The sequence below is a fragment of the Haliotis rubra genome, unplaced genomic scaffold, assembly GCF_003918875.1.
Source record: "Haliotis rubra isolate DU_JTF1 unplaced genomic scaffold, ASM391887v1 Scf6, whole genome shotgun sequence".
In the NCBI taxonomy this organism is placed as follows: domain Eukaryota; kingdom Metazoa; phylum Mollusca; class Gastropoda; order Lepetellida; family Haliotidae; genus Haliotis; species Haliotis rubra.
Window position 1 is genome coordinate 837262 of NW_025767301.1, and position 20769 is coordinate 858030.

A 20769-nucleotide genomic window follows, 5' to 3' on the forward strand; every position below is an offset into this window, starting at 1 on the left:
TTTGTGATATTTAGTTACAATCTTTGCAGTTTTGTGGGTGATAAAGTACATAAGACAGTAAGAAAGATGAACCAGTTGGTATTGGATTACCTTTAATGGTGTGCTTTAGTTATCAGGCCTTCAACTTTACACTTTAATTGTGCATATTGACTTCAGCATGTTGAAATGTTCACAAAGGCCAATGTATTGGCTCACATATTCTCACTATTGCACAATAACTTTGAGATGATAAGGAAAGGACTTGTACAACTCAATCCACACACCTTTTGATCTTCAAAATAGACTGAAATGGAGTGGAAATATGTAGTGTGCATCATGCTCGGAATATTTGTTATTGATATTTTCATCTTGATATTTGAAAATGAGTTTATGCTACTCTGAAACACAAAAATTACATTATTCATTCATTCATTCATTCATTCATTCATTCATTCATTCATTCATTCATTCATTCCAAAAATAATTGTTCATAATCATTTTGAAAATGTACATCACAAAAACATTTCTTGCATACTGCCCGAAAAGAACAACTGGTTCTTTCATTATCATTACAGTTAATTTGTCATGATGTAACACATTAACTATAGTAATATGAGAGAATAGGATATCCTTTAATTTCTCCTAAGTGTAGTTATCTTGAAAACAAACATAGCTAGACTTACTTTAAGTCTGACCTAATGGCTAATGTAGATATGATCTACTTCAGAGCATGTAAATCAATTTTTGAATTTAATTTCAGATTTTTCCTGGTCAAAGATGGCTTCCTTATGTACTATGCAGACAATGAGAAGAAGGAGTTTACAAAGAGGACATACTTCAACATCCACCCAAAGGTCAGCATGATTTTATTCTGATCCCATCATCCCGTCTGGATCCGCTGCTCAGAGCCAGGGCAATACACAAGCAGTCACTGTCTGTGCAGGCATTGATTGTATGTGTAGGTGCAAGTCTCCTCACACCTTGCACCTCTGATCAATGTTGGGCAGTTCTGCATCTTCACACTATCGAGCTGAACACATCCTAATCTATAGCCTCTAGCTTCTGTCTCTGTTGCCAACATACAGATTACCCCGAGGTCTGGGCTGGGGCTCACGTGTTGGTTTTGGTAGGATTTGGCTTTTGAATGTACGGAATTGGATCACAAGTCAAATCAAATGGGTTATTCAACATGTTCAAGTAGAGCTGAGTCACCTGAGTGTTAAGTCATTTTGCTCCTAAACTGGCAGTTCATAAATTGTTCAGGTGGGTACTGGTGACTTGGGTGTTTGAAGGAACTGGGGGACGTTCAGGGTGATTGTGTATATATCTCACCTGGCTTGAAGCTTAAAGAGTGAGTAAGCAAATAGTTATGTTGTTGTGTTGTGAAGGCTTGTCTGGGCCAACTGAAATGAGGAAATTATTTGAAGGATGTTTTTCTGTGCAATGTCATGAAAGTAAGATTGTTTATTCTGATGTGATACTGACCAACTATGAGGACACAATATACTAAGTAGGTTATGCCAGGGGATCCCTAAGCTAACTGTGACCTACCCTAATGGAGGAAGTGTGGGTTCTTCAGCCAATCAGATGTCAGAGTTTTTATAAAGCAATTTTCATATCTGTTCTCCCATGATTGGAGTTAAAGATCCAATTCATGGGTTTTCATTGATACTTATAGTTTTAGCTGAATCATTTAAAGCTAATGAAAATTGTTGATTACAAGTATTATAAATAACTGACATTTCTATTCTTGTAAGAAATACACTCAAAGTTCAGAGTGTCATTGGTTGATTTTCAATGATATAACACTGACTCAGTGACTGTCCATCAGTAATTACTTCTGGGCATGTGCAGAATGATACCAGTTAATTTCATGGAAATCATGAGGTTGTTGTCTATAGTTATTCAACTTGAAAGGGGTAGCCTAATGTTTAAAGCATCAGCTCGTAATGCTGAAGACTTGGGTTCGACTCCCAACATGGGTACAGTTAGTGAAGCCCATTTCTGGTGTCCCCAGCCATGATATTGCTGGAATAATGCTGAAAATGACAGACCCAAATATATGCCTGGTGAATGCTATGTTTCGCCTCATGGAAGCAACACACCTGAGCGCCAACACTGACCACCCAATCCATTCAATCACCTGTTACACCTGTTACACCTGTCACTCACTCACTCATCCACTCACTCAACCACTCACTCACTCACTCACTCAACCACTCAACCACTCAACTCAACCACTCAACTCAACTCACTCAACCACTCACTCAACCACTCAACTCAACCACTCAACTCAACCACTCAACTCAACTAAAAAAATGACAGACCCAAATATATGCCTGGTGAATGCTATGTTTCGCCTCATGGAAGCAACACACCTGAGCGCCAACACTGACCACCCAATCCATTCAATCACCTGTTACAAGCCTCAGTTTCTGGAGACCTATTGTTTGCTGGAATCACCAAGTCCAAACATCCATGGTACCAAGATTCATGTTGTGATTGCAGGGTATAGTGCCGCTGGGAGAGTGTGAGTTCAAGACTGTCAACGATGCTGCCCATCCTTTCTGTATTCAGATATCCAGTGACGAGATCAATGTGAGTACAACATAATAGCAACAGGGTCAGACGAAAGAGAACCATAAATATATACGCTTACTCTGTAGCTCAGTATTGGCCTGGTAAAGGGGGAATAATAGAAGTCATCTACTAAAAAGTGGTGTATAAATTACTGTAGATGTGTTGTATAAATTACTGTAGATGTGCATGTATATCCTGTTGGTGATCTAAAAACACTTTCTAGTCGCTGTGAATTCTGTTATCATCATTTATGCTCTGTTGTCTTGATCTCCAGAAAATTAAAACATTTCCCTTGTCCCAACGAGTTTGACACAAGGAAGTTCAAATGTCTATTTACAGATACCAGTGATTTTGACAAATGACAAATGACTAGCTTACAATCTGCTAGAACTCAGTGAAAACATGGAAAATGACAACTTTTGTATATTCCCCTAGTGATCAATCACATCCCACTCCATGTGGTATGTTAAGCAGGGATGTGAGATGTTGAACGGGGATGTTAAGCAGGGATGCTGGATGTTGAACGATGCGGGATGTTGAGCAAGGATGATAAACAGGGATGCGGGATGTTAAGCAGGGATGCAGGATGTTGAGTGGGGATGTGGGATGTTGAACGGGGATGTGGGATGTTGAGCAGGGATGATAAACAGGGATGCGGGATGTTGAACAGGGATGTTAAGCAGGGATGCAGGATGTTAAGCAGGGATGTGGGATGTTGAGCAGGGATGCAGGATGTGCTATGTTCAGCAGGGAAGTGGGATGTTGAATGGGGATGTGGGATGTTAAGCAGGGATGCGGGATGTTGAACGGGGATGTGGGATGTTAAGCAGGGATGCAGGATGTTAAGCAGGCAATGGGAGATGTTGAGCAGGGATGCGGGATGTTGAATGGGGATGTGGGATGTTAAGCAGGGATGTGGGATGTTGAGCAGGGATGTGGGATGTTGAGCAGGGATGTGGGATGTTAAGCAGGGATGTGGGATGTTGAGCAGGGATGTGGGATGTTAAGCAGGGATGTGGGATGTTGAGCAGGGATGCGGGATGTGCTATGTTCAGCAGAGAAGTGTTAAGGGATGTGCTACAATCATTGACTCCATAGTATATCAGACAGGAGAAGAGGGTACAGAGGCAGGTTGAGGGAGGGATGTGCTACAATCATTGACTCCATAGTATATCAGACAGGAGAAGAGGGTATAGAGGCAGGTTGAGGGAGGGATGTGCTACAATCATTGCCTCCATTACCTGTTAGACTGATTGTGACTGAGCCAGATGTGTTAAGTGTAAACATGTCATCATGGCCGGCACATAAACATGCCTCCATGGTGCACATGTGTAAACATCTGTCTGGGGAGAGGAGGAGGGAGCTACATGCTGATACCTGACTGGATTACAACTGTCACTGCCCTGGCTCCGTACAACTTGTTCCTAATGTTTCAGCTACAACCACAGCTCAGAGCTATTTATTGATATTCAGTCTGTATAACTCATCTCTTTAACATGTCTGACTGGATCTTCATCTGACTCCCAGAAACCAGAGATCCCCAAAGCCCATTTAAATGAAAGGTTTATTATGTTTTCCATGTTCACAGAATATTAACATATGAATAATTCATGATAAAGCAGTATGTCATTAAATGTTGTGTATATAATAGAAATTCTGATGTTTGTGAATTAAAATTTTGTTCAATTGTTATCCAATAAGAACTTGTAGATTTAGATAATGCCAATTTACTTGTCCAGCCACCTGTCTGCCCTCTTTAACATAGAAAAAATTCTGAACTGACCAAGAACACACTGGGACTAAGCCCATTTTTAAACGCCATCTATTTGAATGGATATGTTGAAGCCCAGGTGAATTGTGGAACTGAGGTGATCTAGATTGCCAGATTGTTTAAATGTTTGACATGCTTGTTTCTGCTCCATGTAAACAGTATCATTTGAAAGCAAACCTGAGACTGGAGAGTAGGCCTGCAATAGACACATATAGTGTTATTGTTTGGGAGGTTTTAGGCATGTGGCGGATATCTAAGATGCCAGGCGTAGGTAGAGAGAATAACCTTGACTTCACAGTTGTGCTTTTCCATAGCACATGGTGATATTAATTGAAACATTTTGTTAATTGAAAATAGTTTCATTGATTACCATAGAAAGCCCAACATTTAACACAGCCCATGAAGGAAAAGGATTGGGTAAATATTGACATTTAAAAATGAATTTCAGTTTTGGATCTGATTTGGTCAGTGCCAGATCAAACAAGCCAGTTTGTGTTAAATCCCATAATCAATATGATCATGATGTTTGAAGATTCCGTCTGTTGACCTTTTCAATGTACTGTAATAAACTCTGGCCATCTTCTTTGTCTGATGCTTGTGATCTGATGCAAGCCATGCCCCACTGTTGGGATGTACATGTATCTGATATTGACTTGCTTGTGTCTCCACAGGGTCAACTGGTGCTGGCGTTGGAGAGTGATTATGAGAGGAGCAAGTGGATAGAGCTGATGGAGCAGTCCCGCAGAGTGTGAGTTGTCAACCTGTACATTCCTCCTGGCTAGAACTGGTTCCCATGCTTGTCCCGCAGAGTGTGAGTTGGCAACCTGTACATACCTGCTGGCTAGAACTGGTTCCCATGCTTGTCCCACAGAGTGTGAGTTGTCAACCTGTACATTCCTCCTGGCTAGAACTGGTTCCCATGCTTGTCCCACAGAGTGTGAGTTGTACATACCTGCTGGCTAGAACTGGTTCCCATGCTTGTCCCGGAGAGTGTGAGTTGTCAACCTGTACATACCTTCTGGCTAGAACTGGTTCCCATGCTTGTCCCTTAGAGTGTGAGTTGTCAACCTGTACATACCTTCTGGCTAGAACTGGTTCCCATGCTTGTCCAGGCAGAGTGTGAGTTGTCAACCTGTACATTCCCCTGGCTAGAACTGGTTCCCATGCTTGTCCCACTTAGAGTGTGAGTTGTTGACCTGTACATGCCTGCTGGCTAGAACTGGTTCCCATGCTTGTCCCACAGAGTGTGAGTTGTCAACCTGTACATTCCCCTGGCTAGAACTGGTTCCCATGCTTGTCCCAGAGAGTGTGGAGTTGGCAACCTGCACATACCTGCTGGCTAGAACTGGTTCCCATGCTTGTCCCCATTAGAGTGTGAGTTGTCAACCTGTACATACCTTCTGGCTAGAACTGGTTCCCATGCTTGTCCCGCAGAGTGTGAGTTGGCAACCTGCACATACCTGCTGGCTAGAACTGGTTCCCATGCTTGTCCCGCAGAGTGTGAGTTGTCAACCTGTACATGCCTCCTGGCTAGAACTGGTTCCCATGCTTGTCCGCACAGAGTGTGAGTTGTCAACCTGTTCATACCTTCTGGCTAGAACTGGTTCCCATGCTTGTCCCTTGAGAGTGTGAGTTGTCAACCTGTACATACCTTCTGGCTAGAACTGGTTCCCATGCTTGTCCCATAGAGTGTGAGTTGTCAACCTGTACATACCTTCTGGCTAGAACTGGTTCCCATGCTTGTCCCAAGCAGAGTGTGGGTTGTCAACCTGTACATACCTTCTGGCTAGAACTGGTTCCCATGCTTGTCCCGCAGAGTGTGAGTTGTCAACCTGTACATACCTTCTGGCTAGAACTGGTTCCCATGCTTGTCCACAAGTAGAGTGTGAGTTGTCAACCTGTACATACCTGCTGGCTAGAACTGGTTCCCATGCTTGTCCCCCAGAGTGTGAGCTGTCAACCTGTACATACCTGCTGGCTAGAACTGGTTCCCATGCTTGTCCCAAGAGAGTGTGAGTTGGCAACCTGTACATACCTTCTGGCTAGAACTGGTTCCCATGCTTGTCCCAAGCAGAGTGTGAGTTGTCAACCTGTTCATACCTTCTGGCTAGAACTGGTTCCCATGCTTGTCCATAGAGTGTGAGTTGTCAACCTGTACATACCTTCTGGCTAGAACTGGTTCCCATGCTTGTCCCATAGAGTGTGAGTTGTCAACCTGTACATACCTTCTGGCTAGAACTGGTTCCCATGCTTGTCCCAAGAGTGTGAGTTGTTGACCTGTACATACCTTCTGGCTAGAACTGGTTCCCATGCTTGTCCCACAGAGTGTGAGTTGTCAACCTGTACATACCTCCTGGCTAGAACTGGTTCCCATGCTTGTCCCGCAGAGTGTGAGCTGTACATACCTCCTGGCTAGAACTGGTTCCCATGCTTGTCCCGCAGAGTGTGAGTTGTACATACCTTCTGGCTAGAACTGGTTCCGATGCTTGTCTCGCAGAGTGTGAGTTGTCAACCTGATGAGATGATTCCCATTCTTGTCCTGCCGAGATTCTTGGGTAGAACTGGTTCCCATTCTTGTCATGCTGAGATTCTTGGGTAGAACTGGTTCCCATTCTTGTCCTGCCGAGATTCTTGGGTAGAACTGGTTCCCATGCTTGTCATGCTGAGATTCTTGGGTAGAACTGGTTCCCATTCTTGTCCTGCAGAGAATTTTGGGTAGATTTGGTTTTCAGTTACCAATATTTGTTGTGTTGTGATTCTTGGGTGGAACTGCATGATTCTTAATTAGAATTGGTTATCAGTACCCAATACTTGACCATTCAAAGTAACAGACTGTTCAAAGTCAAATTGGACTCAACACCAGCCATCAAGCATACAACCATTATGCTCTCTCTGATACCCATGATACGGATGTTGACTTGTGATGGCTCAGTACCCCACCAGGGAATTATCTGGGACTCCAGACAAAGTTGCTCATGGCAGGCAAATTGGAGAAAAATCATAATATTGTGCAAACTAGATTTTAAAATGTCTTCAATTTCACTCATTATAAGGAACTGATTAATTGTAAATTCAAATTGGGAAATTTTGCATTCATTTTAGGGGGATGAATATGCACCCCTGCACAGGTTTAGATAAATCACTGCCTACCTTGATACAATGTGCAAAGTCCTTTCTGTAAGGTGAGCATGGATTCTCGTGATGATTCCATGTCTGTCTGTGAATACAGTGCCTTCTACAAACCTGTATATATTCTGTAAAACAAACATAATATTTATGAACAAGAAGACCATTAACTTGATGCTTATAAAGATAACATACAGATTGGCCTGAAGGTGGGTCAGCATGCTTATTGCAGTCTGTGCCAACCAAACCTTTAGTGTTCACCAGTTCAAACATGGCTCTCTCATCAATTTCAGCATATTTGACTTAAATCATACATGGCATTTACTTGCTGATTTTAAATGACTCAACAGAAGTTAGTTGATTCAGATTTCAGATTTGTGGTTAGGTCAAAGACATATTGGTACAGGATACTTAACATGGTGAATACAGTGCTTTCAGAAGAGATGATATTGATGATGATTGTGAGGTCATTTAAGTACTAATCAGATTGAACGTGCTGAAATTAGTAAGTATCAGTGCTCCCAGATTCACAGGCCACATTATATAATCCTGGCAATGTTCTTCAAATTACGAAAATTATCCATCTGAATGTGCTCACGAAAATATGTTTTGAAACTAGGCTGAAATTCAGAGATGTGAAGCTATCCATTCAACATTGAAGAGGTTTTATTGTATCTGCTCTAAGATGCAGTTCAATCATGGGCTCTAAAGAATCCACGTCACAATATGGCTGAGATATTGCCGATGTGACGTGAAATAGGAACTCACTCACTCACTCTAAAGAATCCAAATCTGATCCAAGATAACAATGACATTTCTCTCAAGATCATTTTGTAAAGAAGACTATTGGATTATGGTAGTTCCCTATTTGTTGTATGGATAATTGTAGTCCATATTGCTCCTTCAACAAATTTGGTATTATCCTTTGGAGAATATTTCAAACTGTTTAAACTTTTCACCAATTTGAGCATTTATTGGCAAGAGAGATGTTTGTTATATTAACTTGTTAGTGAACACTGTACTCAATGGAATATTGTGCAGTAGTTCGGCACTGTGCTTTATACTGGAACTAAAACTGTAACCTGAATCTGTGATTGTATTTGATGGGATATGCTCGGAACCTTTGAATGTTGTTGTTGATTTGTGAAAAATGTTTCCTGTATATATTTTCAAAAACCCCGTTCATTTCTAGCCCTGCTTACTTGTTGTCATTGAATAATTAGACATATTTATCAAAATAGGGCACGTGTTAAATTTATGTTAAGCCTGTATAGACAAGTTCACAGATTACATGATATTCATGCTTGATATGGTACCAGCAGGAAAATATGCTCTGAACAAGGCAACGCGTTGTCATATGATCCAGGTCCTTAAACCAACTTGAATTAAAATCAATAAATATGTGATTCACAGTCTGAAAACAACAAGACAGGGGGTTTCCCAATGTATAGTGTATGTATAGTGTATTTAAAGAACAATGATTGCAGGACAAGAAAATCAATAGAAGTAAGGAAAATGTGAGGTGAGGTGAGATTGGGTTTAACGTCGTGCTTGAGAATATTTCGCTCATATGACGACGTGCATGCGTGTGTATGTGTGTGTGCAGCTGCTTGTACTAGCCCAGACTTAAGCTGGTTTTATAGTGCTAGCCCACTGAGATACCATGCCGCAGTGAAGCATGAATACCCCACTCAGACACATTATACTGACTCCGAGCCAACCAGTCCTTGTTGTACCCATTAATGCCGGGCGCCAGGCAGGGACCAACAAGTACCATATTTTAACGTCTTTTGGTATGGCCGGTCGGGGATTGAACCCGTGACCTTCTGCTCTCGGGCAGATTGGGCTCTAACCACTACACCCACGGAGGCGGTCAGTAAGGGAAAAGCCTTCTAAGTTAATGTGTTTGTGGCGGTGATGTGGAGGTGTCAAAACCCTTCCCTGATGTCCAACCCGGCCGGTCTGTGACATTGCATGGTCAGCAAGGTTTATTGAGTCCATCAAGGTCTCCAGACAAGGAAGAGACTAAGAGACTGCCACACTAACAGCTGACTGTTCATTCTGGGGGGGATCTAAATCATGAACAGGGGGTCGCATGCTGGCGACACCCTTCGCTAGATCATATTACTGCAATCACCAGCCTTCAGCGTGTTAAATATTGAGATTTCAATGTTGGAATATAGAAGATGAACCACTGTCACTTGAAACGTTTTGTGTCTGTACCAAGGCATGTAAGGTTAATTTGTGCTTAGTATGCATAACATGTATGCATGTGACATGCAGTATTTCGTGTCCGGTACAACCTGCCTCTGTGACTGAATGATGTTGTGCACATGCTACAGCTTGTTTGTATTTTGTAAACTCAGTGTCATTTCTATCTTGCATGTCGTGACTGCTGAGTGGGATTTAATGTCCTCTCCTGTGATATCTATGCCAGGAAATGACAATAGACTTCGAAATGTGTATTCCCAGTGGTGCTTGTGTGTGCAGCATAAACCTTCTTCTCGTTCAGGAGTCAGGAAAATCAACCCGCCATGTTTCACTTGATAAGTCAGTTATGTGCCTTAAAATGGTCTTTATTATTTCTGACATTATTTATATATGTTACTTACCCAGATACCGGTGTTTGCTTCAATGTGGTTTGTTTGTTCCCCGACCAGTTGATATGTATGCACTCCAGCTACATTAGACCTGTGAAGGTCCGGGTTAGAATATTGATCTTTACTAACCCATGCTTGTCGTAAGATATGACTAACGGGATCGGGTGGTCAGGCTCGGTGACTGGGTTGACACATGTCATCGGTCCCTAATTGCGCAGATCAATGCTCATGCTGTTGATCATTGGAATGTCTGGTCCAGACTCGATTATTTACAGACCGCCACCATATAGCTGGAATATTGCTGAGTGCGGCGTAAAACTAAACTCACTCACTCACTCACTCACTCCAGTTTCATTATCAGCTCCCTGGGGATCACCCAGTCCACAGTTCCTGGAGTTTTACATTCACCTCACTTATCGGGACCCAGTCCTGCTGGTTGAACAGGAACACATTTGAATTATTCTTTAGAAGGTTAACAAGTTGTTGCATGAAAACTGTTTATTCCTGTCAAGATAATAAACACTACACGCAGGTACATATTTGATAATTTGAAAATAGATGTTGGTTTCAGATGGTGTATTTATACATATATGTCACAGCTTTTGTACTTGGAAGAAATTTTGATCGCAACTTTACATGGGCTGTTTTTTGTTCAACACTGCACTTAGTAATATTCATTCAATATAATATTCAATCAATGATGATAGTCTAATGATATACAAATGCCCGACAGAAAAACACTGGAACCTGGATAAACACAATTCAGATACAATGAGACAACCCAGTGATTAATATCATGTTTACATTGCATCGATAAACACAATTCAGATACAGTGATAAGGAGACAGAAGCAGGATGATATTCCTCATGTGGCATCACCAGGGTTTTACATGCCACAGAATATGTGTCTAATACTCACAAATGTCTGAAAGACGCAGGAAAAAATATATAGTGCATCAGGAGGAACACAAAGTAAATTTCATTGTACCAAGTCTTGTCGAGGACAATGAAGTTCCTGCTGTTGAAGTAATTGTCAAATACAGTACAATAAACCACACAATGTGAGTTTTAGCAGGGCTGTCACATTTAATGTTGATCGAAAGAAGGATTAAAAATGATTATTTGTTGTTTAGTTTAACACACTTGAATGAAGTAAACTAGCGATTAAATTTGATGAATATTAACTTACAAACATGCGCTCAACAGCGTAAAGCTGTGCGCATTGTAAAATTTTGACTACTTTTATTGTTTAATTACAATTCCAGTGTCTTTCTTGCATGCGTGCATTTTATTGCATGACAGTATTAGTTATAAGAAACATTTATTAGAAAAAACGTGGGAAAAACCCTTCTAATTGGTGATTTCATTAAAAATGTATATATTTCGATTATAATCGATAATCGTTCACCACAATCCTCCAATAATCGATAGTGGATTGGGTTCCGATTCCCAACACTAGTTACCCTCTAGGTTTGTAGGTTAAGGTTAGACCCAGTGTGTTACATGTGGTACTACATACAGATTCAGTGACATGTTTTATGAGGGCTTGACACATGATCCAGGCAGAAAGTGTGAAGCACTGTATGTTTCACAGCAACCAGCAGCCCATGTCACTGTCATTATTGTGTAATTAGAGTTGATGGATGCTTCAAATAGGGTTGTCATTGTATATCATATCAATAAATCAGTAAATTTATAACCTTTCACATTTCAATGAGGGCAATGATCTGTTTTGTGGTCATGGAATCTTTTGTTATCAATGATTTTAAAAGGAAAAATTAGCACAATACCTCAATGCTGTCGTACATAGTCATAGGTAACCATGGTAGCACATATTAAGGTCCAGGGGGTCTTGGGTGTGGCAACTTGCAGTCAGGAGTTAGAATCAGCTTACAGTGAGTTCAAGTTCCAGGTTCACCACAAAAACTTTGTACTGTCATCTCCATATCTGTGGATGATACGATTTTGTTTGTTTGTTTGTTTTTTAATGCTGCACTCAGCAATATTCCAGCTATATGGCGACAGTCTGTAAATAATCGAGTCTGGACCAAACAGTCTAGTGATAAACAGCATGATCATTCATCTACACAATTTGGATACGATGACACGTGTCAGATAGTCTGACCACCCGATCCAGAAAGTCGCCGCTTACGACAAGCATGGGTTTCTGAAGACGAATTCTAAGCAAGATCTTCACTGACTGGCTGATATCATATTCGTACGTCTCTTGAAAACCATGTGAAGTATGCAACATAGTGGCAGCCTTGGATTTCTGTGTTTATGCCTTGAATCCTCAAACAGAATTAAAGAAATATTCTTATTTTATAAAAATGAGTTTAAACAGGCTTGGCCTTAACTGTTATTTAATGGAGTTTATAGTGACAAAAACAAATTGCATAGTTAGACAATCAATTGCAATGGAATCTCTTGCAATGTATTTAGTGAGTGCCCCCTCGACTCCAAGATAGTGGAGGTGGGGTAGCCTAGTGGTTAAAGCGTTCGCTCTTCATGCCGAACACCCGAGTTCGATTCCCCACATGGGTACAATGTGTGAAGCCCATTTCTGGTGTCCCCTGCTGTCATATTGCTGGAATATTGCTAAAAGCAGCGTAAAACTTCAAAACTCACTCCAAGATAGTTAGACCCAGGTAATCTCTGTGACTGTACACAGGGTATCAACCACTGGTATGGCTTGTCCAGGCTTCCCTATAGACAATGGTTACATAGCTCTGGTATTGCTGACAGTGGCCACACTGTGATGACAGAGACCTAGGAATGTAGCACGGGCGTGTCATGTGTCCAGGGCATGGTTGGCGAGGTTTATTGCAGGAAGTGTGTGCATAGCATGGAGATAACAGAAATAAATGATCTTTAGACTCAGTGAACATAAAGGTACACTCTGCTAAATAACCTTGTGCTCATTTCTGTACATGTGGAAACAGTGTGAATATGATTATCGTATATATATTGATATCTACATCATAGAGAGTGAGTGAATATAGTTTTACGTCACTCTTAGCAGCATTTCAGCAATATCACTGCACAGGACATCAAACTGAACACAACATACCATGTGGGGAGTCAAACCCAGGTCTTTGGTGCAGTGAGCGAATGCTTCAACCACAAGGCTACCCCACTGCCCCTGATACACAAAATAAACAGTGAGATAGGAGACAGACAAGGGAGTGATTTACAAAACTTCAGGGAAACTTAGTAGCAGCCTTGTCCTGCTTTTGTGCCACTGTGGGAAATATTCAAGATACGTATCAAGGGTTTATGATCCATGTTGTTGGAGTGTGGTTGATGGTCAAAAAACTAAAGTATGATTACTGAGGTAAAACTTGAGAGGAATTGCCAAATTCAAATGTCTATCAAATGCTAACACAATAAAATTGCAAATTCAAACTTTTTAGATACATACTGCCATCACTGCTACCACTAACAAGCACTATTTCACAATGTGTTTAAAGGTTAATAGAACATTGGACATGCCGGGGGCCGAGTGCGTATTGCAATATGACATTTACCGACTTCCAGACATTTGCTAAAATTATGTTTATAAAAGATATTGTTTTAGAAAATGTTGAAGGTATAGAATATTTGAAACAAATAAGTATTGAATATTTTCGTTTTTATTGACGTTATAAGCCACCATGGTTTTTGCTTCACAAAGTAGTGATAAAGATATATGACGTGCAATGAAGGAAGAGAAGTTTGCGTCTATCATTGTGTAGAATTGCGGAACATGACACGATTGTTAAGACACATGTCACATGATTTTAACCTGTTTTTATCGTGACACGGTTAAGTCGTTATTACAGTTTAGAACAGGATGTGCAGTGTGGTTGTATTCGTGGTGGTAATCACGATATAGAAAAGTGATTGTTGTCATGTTTGATTACTTTGTGACAGTTATTTTCCTCATGCATTTATAAATATGAATCCCTTTGAATATTTTCAAATTTGCTTCCTATTTTTCCTATATTCACTTCTTATTTCTGATAACTGCTTGCGGTAGGAGAACTAAAGTACTGTTGGAAATAGAAGAAAACTGTTTTCAGGCTGTTACTCTGTATATCTACAATTTACACAATTGCAAATAGCATATGTCGAAATAACCCATCGGCCTAACTGGTCGTTCAGTGGGATGCGTAATTAAAGGATATCCAGAAAAGCATGTTACTCGTAAAATTGGGCAAGACTTAGAAAAAATACGAATAGCTGCTGAAAACAATAGATCAGACTATAGATGGCAATTAGGTCGCTCAGCCGGGTATGACTACGGACCGTCGACTCACCTGGCATGAAATGCACATGCTGCCTACGGGCACAAGGGGTCATCTCAAAGATATTTTATGCTTTCTCATGTGTGTTGAATATGTCTCATCTATTGATTGACATCTTACCTGTCTTTCTTTCACAAAGTTTGTGGAGATATGTAAAAGAGAATGATACCCATAGAAAAGCTTAAATCAGCCTTCATATTAAATGTCTCAAAATATATAGGTGGCATGACCAGCCGATGAATGACAGGACTGGATAGTATTTGTAAATTGTTATGACATGCTGTTTGCTTCCCCAATCTATTTCTCTAAAAGGATTATCTTATCTCAGCTGCTATCTCTTTCATCCAGCCCGACCCCAACCGCCGTCTGTGACACCCGTCCTGACACACCGTTAGAGACGACCCCTCCTACCTGTTTCTTTTTATAGTGACAGTGAGACTCCATGGTAGCTACATCTTTAATAGTTTCAGTATTAAATTTATTATTGTTTACGTCAGCTATCGTTTATAATAAAGATAAGTTTATTTTTGAAATAAACATTTGAAAAGTGTCCTTTGCAATACTGTGTAATCGCACACTAATTTGCATAAAGTCATGGTCTGTTCCAAATAAGTCGCTTTGGACTCAGAAGAAAACCGCATTGCTTATTTCTGCACTAATCTCTCCTCAGTAAAGTCCTTTTTCTACGTTTCCCATCTCTCTACCACTGAAACTGTAGTTAGGCCGAACTTAGTTTAACAGATATTTCACACTTTCATATATCAACTACATAAATTGTAGATATAAATGCGAAAAATCAGGTTTTTTCTATTTCCGACAGTACTTTAGTTATTATCCCATCTCATGTGTCCCTCTCTGATAATATAAAACATCCTTTTGATATACGATTTGCCTACAAATGTGTAGAATAGACAAGGGATGCACAATTGTATTCTTATTACCATTTGTTTCAAGAAAAACAGGTCTGTAATATATGTATTACCTTCAAATCTTATAGTGCCATAAGAACACTTTTTCCTGCTAGGATCCTGCTAGCTGGATCAAGTTTAAACATATTTGATTGTTTTGTATTTATGTGTCCCTAGCTGTGTAATGGAAGTCAAGTTTAAACATATTTGATTGTCAATGGAAGATTTTTGTATCAGGTGTATGTGGTCAGTGGAAGATGGTGATCATCATAATGGAAGTGAACTGTCATGGCTGTCTGCTGAAACACTGCATGGCTTCTGAGAATGTTATTACGGGTCAATGGAAGATTCTGTCCTGTGTAATGCCACAGTAATCTCAATGGAAGATTCTGTCCTGTATGCCACAGTAATCTGTTCGAGTTGCATCCAGTGTCTGCTGAAACTGAGGAATGTTATTACGGGTAAATGGAAGATTCTGTCCTGTATGCCACAGTAACTGCATGGCTTGAGAATGAGAATGTGCATCAGTGTCTGCTGAAACACTGCATGGCTTCTGAGGTCAATGGAAGAATGTCAATGGAAGATTCTGTCCTGTATGCCACAGTAATCTGTTCTGAGTTGCGTCTGAGTGTCTGCTGAAACACTGCATGGCTTCTGAGAATGTTATTACGGGTCAGTGGAAGATTCTGTCCTGTATGCCACAGTAATCTGTTCGAGTTGCGTCTGAGTGTCTGCTGATTATTATTGTCCATAATTGGGTGTCAGGCTTTAGGGCTCACCGAGATGCCGATATGTCTGATATTCTATCCCCGGATATACGTCCAACTCACTCTCTTACGTATGAGAGCTAATATTTGTATTGGGAATCACCGTTGACTGTCAGCAGCATTTGAATTAGTGAGTGACTGAGTGATTTTAATGCGACTTTTAGCAATATTTCGGCAATATATTGTTCTTCGACAAAAGAAATGTGGGAAATTGAATCTAAATTTTCTTTATGAAGAGGCAATGCTTTAGCTACTTGGCTACCCTCCAACTGTAATTCTTGAATGGTTGACTACCATGGTAGACCAACTGTCTGTGTTTTCAGTGTGATCACACAACTTCTCCTTTACATCCCTGTATGGATGTGATGTTGCTGACTGACCTGATGTAGACTTTACACACGTGGGACACCGTACCTTCTAGACAGTTCACACACATCATGCAGGGACACCGTACCTTCTAGACAGTTCCCACACGTGGGACACCTTACCTTCTAGACAGTTCCCTCACGTGGGACAGCTTACTCTCTAGACAGTTTGCACACGTGGGACACCGTACCTTCGAGACAGTTCACACACATGGGACACTACCTTCTAGACAGTTCCCACACGTGGGACACCGACATTCTAGACGGTGCGCAACCAACACAGTGTTGATCTTCTGTAATAACACACCATATGTTGTAGGGAAGACATTATAGTCACACTGAAACAGACGGTCAAGCACTGGAATCAACAAGATGAAGTACATTTGACTGCCACTTTCACTATGACAAAGGAAGAATATATAGTGATTTCTAGTTTAAAATGATTGTTGAGGATTGATATTGATGAAACCTGCTCCATGAGAATGAATTTTGGAACTAATGTTTGTGAAATGATGGTGATGGTTTTGATGGTGATGTTGTTGATGGCGATGATGAAGACGGTGGTGATGATGGAGATGATGATGATGATGATAGTGATGTTGATGGAGTAGATGATGAAGACGAGGGTGATGATGATGATGATGATATTGTTGATGGTTTTGATGGTGATGTTGATGGTGACGATGAAGATGGTGGTGTTGATGATGGTGGTGTTGATGGTGATGGTGATGATGATGGAGACAATGATGATGATGATGGTTTTGATGATGATGATGATGATGATGTTGCAGGACATGGAAGAACCACACGTTAGCAGAGGAGATGATTCGCCAGCTGGAGAACCAGGGGTTGCAGATGATGCGAGAGAAACAAGACTACTTTGGTAAGGATGACTTTTTTGTCTGGTGAAAGAATTTGCTCATACAAATATGGCTAACTGCTGTCCCATGGCCACATAGAAACCGCATAGGTCCACCTTGAAGCGAAGACCAATAGGCCGGATTGTCTCACACATATCTGTGATGAGAGTGATTTGGTTTACTGCCACTTTCAATAGTATTACAGAAATATTATGGGGTTTGAACCGGAGTAATAATGGAGTAACACCTGGCGTGGTGAAGGTATCACATTTTCTCCACTTTAGTGAAACACACGCAGAGTTACTGTGCTGTTAAATCAAGATACATAATTGGGGCAAGCCAGGATTCAAACCCGTGATCGTAGGCTCCTGGTGTGCTCAAGGGACACAACTCTACATAGCTAATTGTGCTGATCTATACCATGAAGATCGAACATCCACTCAATTTCAGCTTGAACATGAATGTAGTACTTGTGTGTGACTCCTACCAGGAATGCTGCTCTATGTGGTGTACAGGAGACTGATTTACGTACTAACCAGTCCATTATTATTTTTATGGTATTTTTTCCAGATCGCCTTCAGAGTGAAGTGAGTGCTTTGTCAGAAGAACGAGAAAGAGCTGAGGTAGGTTGGAACACAAAAACTGATTCTTTCAACTTTGGCACAGCTATTGTCTCCAGGAATGGTGGACCAAAATATTTGTGTAACTCATAGAAATGATTATATCTGTGTACTGCATTAACCGGCACAATACAGACCTAAGTAATACAATACTGCGGTAAAATATCCCAGGCAATCTCCTGCCCTGCTCAATCTCCATCAAACAGTGACATTCCATTTCTTAATGAATGCTTATCATTTAGAGGACATTAAATTCTGTTTGAAATCTCTGATGATCTGAATTTATCACTAAGTTGACATGTAAGATAACCCCCAATTATATCTCCATCCCTTTCTATACCTGATCAACCTGCATGTTTCTCCACCTACTGTGTTGAAGGAGCTGGAGAGGATTAATCAGGAGCTGGAGAAGGAGAGACAGAAGCTGGAAAAGTTCACTCAGGACATCAAGGAGGAGTATGAGAAGATCAGAGAGTAAGTGTGTCTGGGAGGGAGGAACATGATATTAGACAATGGAGGAATGGTGACTTTGTCATCAACATACTTCATTAGGGCATAGTCATGATCTTAGCAAATTTTGATCTGACATTATTCCATACCATCACCAAACATAAAATATGCCTTTAGGACATTTTGGATAAAGTCAGCATATTAGAAAGGGACTAATATTAAATCCATAATAGTATGAGGGAGAATTATGACAAGATATCAGTGAAGGAGTCGGACAAGATATTTGAGGGGAATATGACAAGATATCAGGGAGGAATACGACAAGATATCAGGGAGGGAATATGACAAGATATCAGGGAGGGAATACGGCAAGATATCAGGGAGGAATACGGCAAGATATCAGGGAGGAATACGACAAGATATCAGGGAGGAATACGACAAGATATCAGGGAGTTATACGACATGATATCAGGGAGGAATACGACAAGATATCAGGGTGGAATACGACAAGATGTCAGGGTGGAATGCGACAAGATAACAGGGCACACTCATGGGTAACATGTTAGAGGTGAAACATGAGGAGGGCTCATTCTGTCAAATCGGGTAAGGGGAGATAACTCTGTAAACATGATTCTGAAAAAGGGGCAGATACATAGTTGCATATGTTGCCAGTGAGCTGGAGGAGACAATGGACACGATGCGGATGCTGGATGATGATCGCCAGCAGCTGTCTGAGACCATCGAAACACAGCAGGATCAGCTTCAGGTACAGACTGTTATGGCCAGAATCATGATGCGTTTTGCCATGTTACATGCTTTTACCGTCACCATCAGTCTTTCAGCCAGTGAAAATCTGGCTTAGAATTGGTCTTCATTAACCAATGCTTGTCTTAAGGGACGACTAGAGGGATTGGGCGCTCAGGCTTGCTGACTTGGTTGACACGTCACCGTATCCCAATTGTGTAAAATTGATGCTCATGATGTCAATCACTGGATTGTCTGGTCCAGACCCGATTATTTACAGACAATGGTCATATAGCTGGAATATTGCTCAGTGCAGCTTTAAGCAACAAACGAACAAAAACCAACAGCCTGTCACCAAATTGCAAACTGTAATTTTAAATGTGTGCATGAGTGACCCTGACAATGGTGTCTAGATTGTCTCTTCTGTATCCCAGGTGGTATTAACATAACATCATTATGGTTTCTGCTGATTACTTGTCCATATGTAAAGGTTTTAGTGAGAAATTTGGTTCACAGTAAATGTGTTTTAAGTTCATGTGATCCAAGGCCTTTCAAAATAACCTTTGATAGTTGAAGAGTTCAAACTATTTCAACACATGCATTTTCTTTTCATCTCCTGAATGACCAAAGCATATTTCTGTTGTAAAAACAGTTATGAATGCCACCTATGGAAGGTATTGTGACTATATCTAAAAACAAGAGAAATCTTGTGGCACAAGCATTCACCCGTCGCACTGAAAACACAAGTGAATTTTTAAACTTATCCTATCTCACGACTTGCACCTCTCTCTCTTCATTCGACCATGAGTGGAAGCGAATTAAAACTTTGCTCCAAGGCCTACCTTGCCCCTCTCCCGTGCTGTGCGTGCCTTCTGTGTCAGTCGTGCTCACTAGTCCATGACAGCCACGAGGCATCGCGCATGATCCTCTGCGTGATCACCTCACATACTCATTCTCTTTCTTGTGGCTCCACTGAGTGGGCGTGAAAATTTTCGTCTGAGAATTGCTCAAAATGGTTAAGCCTGTTAAGGCCAGTAAGCGGAAGTTTTCGTCCGTTGTAATAAAGTATTTTCAGCATGGGACCCTCACACATCGTGTGTTGATTGATTGTGGGTGTTTGTGACTGGGACACACGCTGTCCTAAGTGTTCAGGTCTGTCTAATGAGGCGTTTAAATCTTACAAGCGTGCTTGTGCCAGGCGTTTGGCAGATAGGGCTAGGACTATTTCTGCGGGGTCTGGTCCATCTCCGCTAAGAAACAATGCTTAGATCGCCCCACCCTCACTGCTCACCGTTCTCAATCGGCCGTCTAAGCCTGGCGAAGATTTTATGGGCCAACCGTCAGATTCCTATTTATCTGAGAGCGTGAGGCGGCTTTTAGGGAGGTTCCCTCACCCAGTTCACGTTCTCAGGGCGCGTACCAGGGTGGTAATGACCGATATTTCTTCTCGCCAGACCTGCGATCTACATTATCTCGTAGGTCTGTTTCTTGAGCGATCACAGACCGAGAACTTCTAAGCATTCATCGTCAAAGCGGGGATCGTAGCGGTTGGAGCGATACCCGTTCTCCTAATTCCACGGTTTCATCTAGCGGAACAATTCACCACACGAGTTGAATCACCATCTGGTGCGAAGGTTGAATCGTTCTTCCACGGCTGGCAAAGAGTCGTTCTAGGTCTCGTTCACTTTCCCGAGCGGCTCACCCGCCCGAGCC

At 41.3% G+C, this 20769-nt stretch overlaps 1 protein-coding gene across 1 annotated transcript in view; it reads left to right on the forward strand.

Annotated features, from left to right (window-relative positions):
* LOC124255341 (pleckstrin homology domain-containing family D member 1-like) overlaps nucleotides 1-20769 on the forward strand; it is a 75721-nt gene that overhangs the window by 32256 nt on the left and 22696 nt on the right. Inside the window, exons 2-8 of the mRNA XM_046689236.1 lie at nucleotides 740-833; nucleotides 2488-2577; nucleotides 5002-5078; nucleotides 17174-17265; nucleotides 17813-17865; nucleotides 18242-18336; nucleotides 18985-19153. Coding sequence (XP_046545192.1) covers nucleotides 740-833; nucleotides 2488-2577; nucleotides 5002-5078; nucleotides 17174-17265; nucleotides 17813-17865; nucleotides 18242-18336; nucleotides 18985-19153 — 670 coding nt within the window. The remainder of the gene's footprint in view (nucleotides 1-739; nucleotides 834-2487; nucleotides 2578-5001; nucleotides 5079-17173; nucleotides 17266-17812; nucleotides 17866-18241; nucleotides 18337-18984; nucleotides 19154-20769) is intronic.